Here is a 9,925-nt window from a genome sequence, read left to right as displayed (position 1 = left end):
AGAATGGAGTGGAACTATTTCGAAGATTATATGTCAAAAACGACATGCTAATAGAATAAACAATGTAAGCAATAACAAAACCAAAAAAGAAAGAAGGAAAGATCAGAATTTAATAAAAATAATAGAATGGAAGGGGAAAAGGTATAAAGAAGTCAAATCGCTGTGGAGGGAAGTAGAAGGTGGGTGGTGGATTTTATAAGTGTAAAATTCTGTAGTTGTTGTAATGTAGGTATTGTATTTTATGTTAGGGAATTATTGGTAATTTTTGTTATTGTGTATATATGTTAAGTTTCCATAAAAGCTTGGATTAAAAAGGGGGCGGGGCAGAAACCAACCAAACTAACGGCCAAAAGCCCTGATTTAGGCACCACCTCGGCCTTTCTTATTGGTCAACCTATTAAGCCTTTCTTGCTCCCCCCCAGTACGTTTCCATAATGAATGGGCAAACGCCACATCTCCTCAAATATATATACGTGTGTGTGTGTGTGTGTGTGTGTGTACACACACACACACACACACACACACACATATACCTATATGGGGGAAGACCCCTGGGCCTTTAAGAGTTGGCACCTATTCCCTACACCCACGGGTCTCAGGATGGTTACAACATAAAAACACAACATAAAAACACAAAACACCACATTTTAAAAGGGCATTAGATATGAATCAGGAAAAGGTCTGGTTAAAAAGGTGCTGATTAGACTGTATAATTGTTTTTCCAAACTGCATATGGATTATTTTATGGGAAGTGAGTTTGGAGCTCTGTCTGAAGCTCTTGTAACATTCCATGCACTGATAGGGTTTCTCCCCTGTATGAATTCTTTGATGGGAAGTGAGAGAGGAGCTCTGTCTGAAGGTCTTTCCACATTCCACACACTGATAGGGTTTCTCCGCTGTATGAATTCTTTGATGGGAAGTGAGAGAGGACCTCTGACTGAAGCTCTTTCCACATATCATGCACTGATAGGGTTTCTCCCCTGTATGAATTCTTTGATGGAAAGTGAGAGAGGACCTCTGACTGAAGCTGTTTCCACATATCATGCACTGATAGGGTTTCTCCCCTGTATGAATTCTTTGATGGGAAGTGAGATGGATGTTCTTCCTGAAGCTCTTTCCACATTCTACACACTGATATGGTTTCTCCCCTGTATGAATTCTTTGATGGGAAGTGAGACTCTCCTTCTTACTGAAGCTCTTTCCACATTCCACGCACTGATAGGGTTTCTCCCCTGTATGAATTCTTTGATGGGAAGTGAGAGAGGAGCTCTGTCTGAAAGTCTTTCCACATTCCACACACTGATAGGGTTTCTCCGCTGTATGAATTCTTTGATGGGAAGTGAGAGAAGAGCTCTGTCTGAAGCTCTTTCCACATTCCACACACTGATAGGGTTTCTCCCCTGTGTGAATTCTCTGGTGGGAAGTGAGAGAGGAGCTCTGTCTGAAGCTCTTTCCACATTCCACACACTGATAGGATTTCTCCCCTGTATGAATTCTTTTATGGGAACTGAGTTCGGAGCTATCAATGAAGCTCTTTCCACATTCAACGCATTGAAAGGGTTTCTCCCCTGTATGAATTCTTTGATGGGAAGTGAGACTGTGGCTGTGACTGAAGCTCTTTCCACATTCAAAGCACTGAAAAGGTTTCTCTTCTGTATGAATTCTTTGATGGGAAGTGAGAATTGACCTCTGACTGAAGCTCTTTCCACATTCCATGCACTGATATGGTTTCTCCCCTGTATGAATTCTTTGATGGGAAGTGAGATTCTCCTTCTTACTGAAGCTCTTTTCACATTCCAGGCACTGATAGGGTCTCTCCCCTGTATGAATTGTTTCATGGGAAGTGAGACTGTGGCTGTAACTAAAGCTCTTTTCACATTCCAGGCACTGATAGGGTCTCTCCCCTGTATGAATTTTTTGATGGGAAGTGAGACTGTGGCTGTAACTAAAGCTCTTTCCACATTCAAAGCACTGATATGGTTTCTCCCCTGTATGAATTTTTTGTTGGGAAGTGAGAGAGGAGCTCTGAATGAAGCTCTTTCCAAATTCCATGCACTGATAAGGTTTCTCCACTGTATGAATTCTTTGGTGGGAAGTGAGACTCCGGCTGTAACTAAAGCTCTTTCCACATTCAAAACACTGATATGGTTTCTCCCCTGTATGAATTCTTTGATGAGAAGTGAGATGGGAGCTGTTACTGAAGCTCTTTCCACATTCCACACAATGATAGGGTTTCTCCCCTGTATGAATTCTTTGATGGCAAGTAAGACTGTCTTTCTTCCTGAAGCTCTTTCCACATTCCACACACTGATAAGGTTTCTCCCCTGTATGAATTGTTTGATGGGAAGTGAGATGGGCGCTCTGAATGAAGCTCTTTCCACATTCCACACAGTGATATGGTTTCTCCCCTGTATGAATTCTTTTATGGGAAGTGAGAGAGGAGCTCTTCCTGAAGCTTTTTCCACATTCCACGCACTGATAAGGTTTCTCCCCTCTATAAATTATTTGATGGGAAGTGAGACTGTCGCAGCGACTGAAGCCCTTTCCACATTCCGCATACTGATAGGGTTTCTCCCCTGTATGGATTCTCTGATGGGAAGTGAGACAGGAGCCCTGACTGAAGCTCTTTCCATATTCCATGTACTGATAGAGTTTCTTTCCAATGAGATTTTGTTGATGGGAAGTGGAATGGGAGCTCTGACTGCTGCTTTCTCCACACTCCAAATTTTTATGTGGCTTCTCCTCTCTGGGGATTTTATTGTGGTCACCCTTGTTCTCGATTCCTGATACATCACAATCTGCAATGGAAATAAAAAGGGATTAAGTGTCTCAGGAACAAATGGAGAAGAACTGAAGGGAGTTAGGTGTGTGTTCATTACCTGTGTTATTTTTCATTAACCAACATATTTATCATTAGATTCTGATGTGTTGTTGAATGTTGCTTTGTTTGATATAGAGTAGTTGTCAAAACTGTCGAAGTCTTTTGGAAAATGGGTATTTCAGAGGTTTGATGGCTTATAACACCACTTCTTTTGGAGCAATATCAAAGATATTTTAATCAATAATGCAATTCAACAAAATTTGTTCAATTACCCATATTCTATTAAACGTTATAGCCAAATAACCAGAAAAAGGAAGCACAACTTGCTTAGCTTAACTTTTGTCAGTGTGTTATGTGATTGTTATCAAGTTGGTTGGTTTTTGTTACCGCAAAGGTGGGCAGCAGTAAAATTTCCTACTTTTACTACCCCATAATACAACTAGATGGCTTTGAAGAAAGGACAAACTAAAAATAAACCTAGCCAACTAGAAAAATAGAACAGAAATTAAGGGGGCTGAGACGGAAGTAAAGAGGAAATTAGCCTCGGTGTTAAGAATTCGGCACAGAAATCAAGAGGTTCAGTAGAAATTGACTTTAAATAAAAGGAAGCTGTACTGCTACCAACCCTCCTTGATCTTAATCAGAAAAAGGGGAGACAAAACAAAGTAGGGACACTTGAATATAACTTGGAAATTACTAAATTATGATTTATCGAGTGAAATATTTTGACCAAACCTGAGGGGAAATGAGATAATTGGAGATAATTTTGAAGGAGAAAAGGGGACTTTTAACAGAGAAGTTTTAACAGAGAACCTATCTGAGAAACTAAACAAACTGCTGATACTTGACTGTTGTTATTTGGAAAAGTTTCTTGTTACCTGAGGAGAAAATGGAGCAGTGTGGATTGCAACAAGGCATGGACATTTAAGAACTCAATGAGAAGATTAAGGAAGGATATAAGCAAAGAATAGAAGAAAGGATAAAAATCAACAGAAGGAAACCGAGACGGAAAAGGTTGCAAGGAAAGGAAAACAGCGACACCAATGGTTAGTCTTGAAATTACAGCCTGATTAGACAATTAAGGAATAAATAAAGGGAAGGAAGCGAGAACAGCGACACCAGAGGCCATAACTGTAACTGCACCCATACAGGGAAAAATAGCGACCACTAATGTTTGGACTTGAAATTACAATAGAGGAAATAGAACAGTAAATAGAGTAAAGGACTGGAAAAGAAATAAATGGTAAATAAGACAGGAATTTGTGGAAACCTTGGTTTAGAAGATCTGAGAAAGTTATTATATTATTATGTCAACAAGTAAAAAATACAGTCAAAGTGTGATTTATAACCAACAGGGAAGAAGGAACTCAGGCCAAGACATAGATATGGATGTTAAAGAATTGATTTTAAGACTGAAAGGAGACATAGGAGAAATGAGGAAGGAATTTACTGAGCTGAAAAGAGAAATAAATAACAAAATGAACGGAATTGGGGAAAAACCAGACACAATGAATAAAAGGGTGGAAGATAATACAAAATCAATTGTAGAGATGAGAGCACAATTAAACATGGTTTCAGAAGAAAATAAACAAATGGCAAAAAACAGAGGAAGGGAAAATCAAAACACAACAATTGCAAGAGGCCATAAAAAAATCCTCCAAAGAGATAAAACATTATTAAAAAGAGGGGGGGAAGCTGGAAAATAAAGGTGGGAATTTAAAATAACACAAGAGGCCACTTGGGATGCGATGTCTATGTTACAGATGCAGTCCAAAGAGAAGACTCTAAGACTGAGAGGAGTGCCAGAAAGGTTGGATGAAAACCTACAAGAAGCTCTAATTAGAGAAATAGTTGCTTGGCTAGAGGTAGGAGGAGAAGAATTAGTGGATAATACAGAAAATCTATTTAGAGTCAACTCGAAAAAAAGCAAAAGAAAACCAATGGCCAGGAGATCGTTTAATAACACTCACCTCAAATAAATGGAAAACAGGATTTTACAAACTAGGAGACAAAAGAAACTTCGGATAGACGAGGAAGAAATTATAATGCTGAAAGAAGTCCCCCCACGCCTCTTGAGAAAGAGAGATAAATACCAATTCTTGACAAAACCTCTAAAAGCAAACTCAATATATTTTAAATGGGAAAACCCTGAAGGGTTATCCTTCAACTTTAAAGGAAGGAGAAGGAGGTTTGACAATCCAGAAGATGCAGACATGTTCTTCAGAAAGTATAAAACTGAACTGGGAGTTAAAAAACAACAATTAGAAGAAAACCCTAACCAGAAATCTCCATGTCAAGACAGCAGCCCAGAAAGTGAACAAACAATAAAGTATTTTTAATAAACCAGGACAATAATTTGTGGCTGCGGATGAAGTTAAAAAAGAGGAGTAGTGATATATGTAAGACCAGGCCTAGATCCACAACTAATATTCTCAGACCCGGAAGGCAGAATAATTATATTGAAAATAAAATATCTCGGAGAAACAATATATATAACAGGAATATATGCGCCAAATACTTAAAAAAAAAAAAAAACAGAGGGTTTTTTTTTTAAAGATTGAAACAAAATTGTTGGAATATGTGGAAGGAAAAATGGTAATCCTAGGAGATCTAAATGGCGTCACTAATCCAAAAATGGATAGAACAGGAAATAGGAGAATAAAAAAGGGAAACTACCTTTATCATTTTTCAACATGATAGAAAACTTAAATCTGAAAGATGCCTGGAGATTTAAAAATGAAACCAAAAGAGAATACCGGTATATGTACTTCTCAGATTCTAAAAATATGGCAAGCAGAATAGATGCCATTTAGCTCTCATCAGAGCTGTTAAGTAGAACTCAGGAAACTAAAATATTACCTAGAACAATATCTGATCACAACCAGATTTCATTATATCTAAATTCAGAATGGAAGTCAGGTACTAAAAGGTGGAAATCGAATACCTCATTATTATATGATGAAAAAGTAATAGACGTCGCAAAAAGAACACTACAGGAATTCTTCAAACTAAATAACAAAAAAGACCCAGACATTAAAACAATATGGGACACTAGTAAAGCGGTGATTAGAAGATACTCTATAAAACAAAATGCCATACAAAAAAGAGAAAAAGAAAAAGAGAAAAAGAAAAAGAAAATTTTAGAAGAATTAGAAAAGAAAGAAAAAGAGCTAAATAAAAATCCAAAAAAATTAAATTTAAAAACCGAAATTAATATGTTGAAAACAGTACAAAATCAAAATAGAACAAGAAATGGATTGGAACTTAAAAATCTGGAAACAAAATAATTTTGAATTCGCAAATAAACCGGGTAAATATTTGGCATGGCAATTGAAAAAAAAAGAAAAATGAAAAATTGATAAATAGAATAAAAATAGGGGGGTTATTGATAAACCACAGACAATAATGGAAAAATTTGTCCAATATTATGGAGAATTATACAATAAAAAAGACGAAAATAAAGAGGAGATAAGGCAATATTTGGAAAAATACAAAACTGGAACTAATATAAAAGAAGAAATTAAAGAAATAGATACCCCCATAACAATACAAGAAATAAAAAAATTAATTAGATAGAGTAAATCAGGGAAAACTCCAGGACCAGACGGCCTTCGAATAGAATACTATAAAAAGTTAGAGGATATTTTGGTAGTCCCTCTACTTGAGACAATGAATCACACACTAGAAAAGGGAGAAATTCCGGATTCCTGGAACGAAGCATATGTCACACTCCTGCAAAAATCTGATATAGACAATGAAAAAATATCAAATTACAGACCAATTTCCCTATTAAACAGTGATTACAAAATCTTTGCTGCAATAATAGCAAATAGATTAAAAGAGTTGACCAAAAAAGGTAATACACCCTAGCCAAGCGGGTTTTATACCAGGGAGACAACTGTATAACAATACAAGGAACATTGTAGATATAATAGAATATTTGGAATTTAAAATAGATAAAAAAGCAGCCTTATTATTGTTAGACGTGGAGAAAGCTTTCGATAATGTCTCATGGGAATTCATGAAAAAACAAGTTGAAATAATTGGTATAGAGGGAAGAATGCAAAAAGCCATTGAAGCAATATACAGTGGTGCCCTGCTAGACGAATGCCTCGCTAGACGAAAAAGTCGCTAGACAAAAGGCATTCGCTAGCGAAAGGCTGTCTCGCAAGACGAATTCATCAATGGGATTGCCTCGCAAGACGGAATTTTTTTTTTTTTTTGCGTCAGACCGCTATTTTCCCGTTGGTGCTTCGCAAGACGAAAAATTCACTATACGACAGCACTTGCAGAACGAATTATTTTCGTCTTGCGAGGCACCACTGTATAAACACCAAAAGGCAAGGCTGATAATAAATGGGAATTTAATGGAAAGCTTTTCTATTTCCAAAGGAACAAGGCAGGGATGCCCTCTCTCGCCTTTATTATTTGTATTGACAATAGATATTCTTCTACAAAACATCAGAAACAAAAGAAAATAAAAGGAATGATAATTGGTAAGAACTCTTACAAAGTACGGGCCTTTGCAGACGAGATTATAATAACCACCCAAGACCCAATAGAAAGTATACCAGCAGCCCTGGAGACAATTAAACAATATGGGAAAGTAGCAGGATTGAAAATAAATTATCAAAAAACAGCATTAATAACGAAAAATTTAGAGTTAAAAGAAAAAAAGAACTACAACAAATACCGTGTTTCCCTAAAATAAGACACCGTCTTATATTTTTTTTTCCCTCAACAAAACACAGTATGGCTTATTTTCAGGGGATGTCTTATTTTAACCGCATCGCATCAGTACGCTGCATAGCCACGCCTCTCCAGGCTGTTTTAATGGGAGGTACCACGTCACTATGGCTTATTTTTGGGGAACGGCTTATATTTCGCAAATGCATAGAAATCCTGCTATGGCTTATTTTATGGCCATGTCTTATTTTAGGAGAAACATGGTAGCAGGGATAGAGATTAAAAACAAGGCTAAATACTTGGGGATTTGGTTAACCTCTAAAAGTATAAACTTATATGAAGACAATTACCGTATTTTACGCTCCATAAAACACACTTTTTCCCTACTAAAAAGGAAGGGAAAATCCCTGTGCGCCTTATGGAGCAAAGGCTTCACTCCCACGACCTCCCCCCATCCCCCGCCGCGTTCGGCGAGAGGTGGGGGAGGCAGCGGCAATGTTGCTGGATTGTGCCAGTACCTCCGTTCGCCAAAAGAAGCTTCTTTTGGCGAACGGAGGTGCTGGCCATGATCCAGAAACATCTCCGCTGCCTCCCCCACCTCCTGCCGAACGCAGCGGGGGATGGGGGAGGCAGCAGGAAGCGAAGGGGATGTTGCTGGATCATGTCAGCACCTTCGTTACCGAAAGAAGCTTCTTTCGGCGAACGGAGGTGCTGGGCACAATCCAGCAACATCTCCGCTGCCTCCCACCACCTCCCGGTGAATATGGCAGGGGATGGGGGGAGGCAGTGGCAAGCGAAGGGGATGGCACGATCCAGCAACATCCTCTGCATTCGGCGGGAGGTGAGGGGGCAGCTGTGATGCCTGCTTTTGGGATCGGTGGGTGGCAGGGAGGTTGGTGGAGGATTTCCTCCACCACCCCATGCACTGCCAGCCGATTCCAAAAGCAGGCTTTTGGGATCGGTGCAAAGCACGGGGTGGTGGAGAAAACAGCGGGAATGCTGCTGCTTTCTCCACCACCCTGTGCCCCGCATGCCAATGCCAAAAACAGGCTCATCCTTCTCCCAACATCAGGGTCTTTTCCAGGGAGTCTTCTCTTCTAATGTGGTGGCCAAAGTACTGGAGCCTCAACTTCAGGATCTGTCCTTCTAGTGAGCACTCAGGGCCGATTTCCTTGAGAATGGATAGGTTTGATCTATCCATTCTCAAGGAATCTATCCATTCTGAAGGATGAGATGGTTGGACAGTGTTCTCGAAGCTACCAACATTAGTCTGATCAAACTGCGGGAGGCAGTGGTGGATAGGGGTGCCTGGCGTGCTCTGGTCCATGTGGTCACGAAGAGTCGGACACGACTGAACGACTGAACAACAACAACAACCACGCAGCCACAGGGCTACTATGGATCAAAGAATGGATAACATTGGAAAACCCAGGGATATTAGATTTGGAAGGATTCGATAATCGATTCAGTTGGCACTTCTATTTGTTATACGTTAAGGTTAAGGCCCACAGGGGTTTTCTAAATCACTTAATAAGAAAATCTTTATATAATATTTGGGCGAAATATAGAGGAATTCTGGAACCAAAAATACCCCTGTGGACCTCACCAGTAGAAGTCATCACAGTAAGAAAAAGAATATGGAGGGGAGGTGGGCCACATACCAAACACTACTAGAAAAACATCAAGAGGAGTGGTCTTTAAAGAAATACAAAGAGGTTAAAGAATATCTGAATGACCGGCTACAATATTTTCAGATCCACCAAAGATTCATAATAGGGTCTTGCAAAAGAAAGTTTGAAAAACAAAAATAGTATATAGTAAAGGTAGATATATTTCACGTATGTACGATTAATTGCTAGAATGGGATCTCAAAGAAGAACATGTGAAATCCACAATGGTTAAATGGGCGCAAGATCTAGGTCACAATATCTTAATTGATCAATGGGGAAAGCTATGGCAGGTGGATATAAAATTTACTGCCTGTTACTCGCTCAGGGGAAATGTTCTAAAAATGATGTATAGATGGCACCAAACACCTGAAAAGCTAGCCAAAATGTATAAATATAGATCGCCTTTATGTTGGAGATGTGGTAAGGTAAATGGATCTTATATGCATATGTGGTGGCATTGCTCAGAGGTTAGCGTATTTTGGAATAATATCTATGAAGAATTGAAGAAATTATTGAAATGCACATTCAAGAAAAAACCAGAATTATTCTTATTAAGTATAGTGCCAGATGAGTTTAAAAAATCAAAAAGAACACTATTACTGTATGGGATCACAGCAGCTGGAATATTAGTAGCCAGAAATTGGAAAAACAAGATATTACCGAATATTACAGATTGGCAAAATTTAATGTTGGAATATCTACAGCTAGCAAAAACTATGGGAAGGGTAAGAGAGCAGTTAAAACAAAA

The 9,925-nt window shown here is 38.7% G+C and overlaps 1 protein-coding gene across 1 annotated transcript in view; it reads right to left on the bottom strand.

The window, feature by feature from the left end:
- Positions 1-550: 550 nt before the first annotated feature.
- Positions 551-9,925, bottom strand: part of LOC117045045 (zinc finger protein 850-like) — a gene marked incomplete at its 5' end in the record, with an annotated part of 29,525 nt that continues 20,150 nt past the window's right edge. The window contains one exon of the mRNA XM_033145832.1: positions 551-2,411. Coding sequence (XP_033001723.1) covers positions 670-2,411 — 1,742 coding nt within the window. The remainder of the gene's footprint in view (positions 2,412-9,925) is intronic.

Source organism: Lacerta agilis, chromosome 4 (genome assembly GCF_009819535.1).
Source record: "Lacerta agilis isolate rLacAgi1 chromosome 4, rLacAgi1.pri, whole genome shotgun sequence".
NCBI classification, from domain to species: domain Eukaryota; kingdom Metazoa; phylum Chordata; class Lepidosauria; order Squamata; family Lacertidae; genus Lacerta; species Lacerta agilis.
The sequence above is the reverse complement of the archived record's forward strand: the minus strand, read 5'-3'. Positions and strand labels throughout refer to the sequence as shown.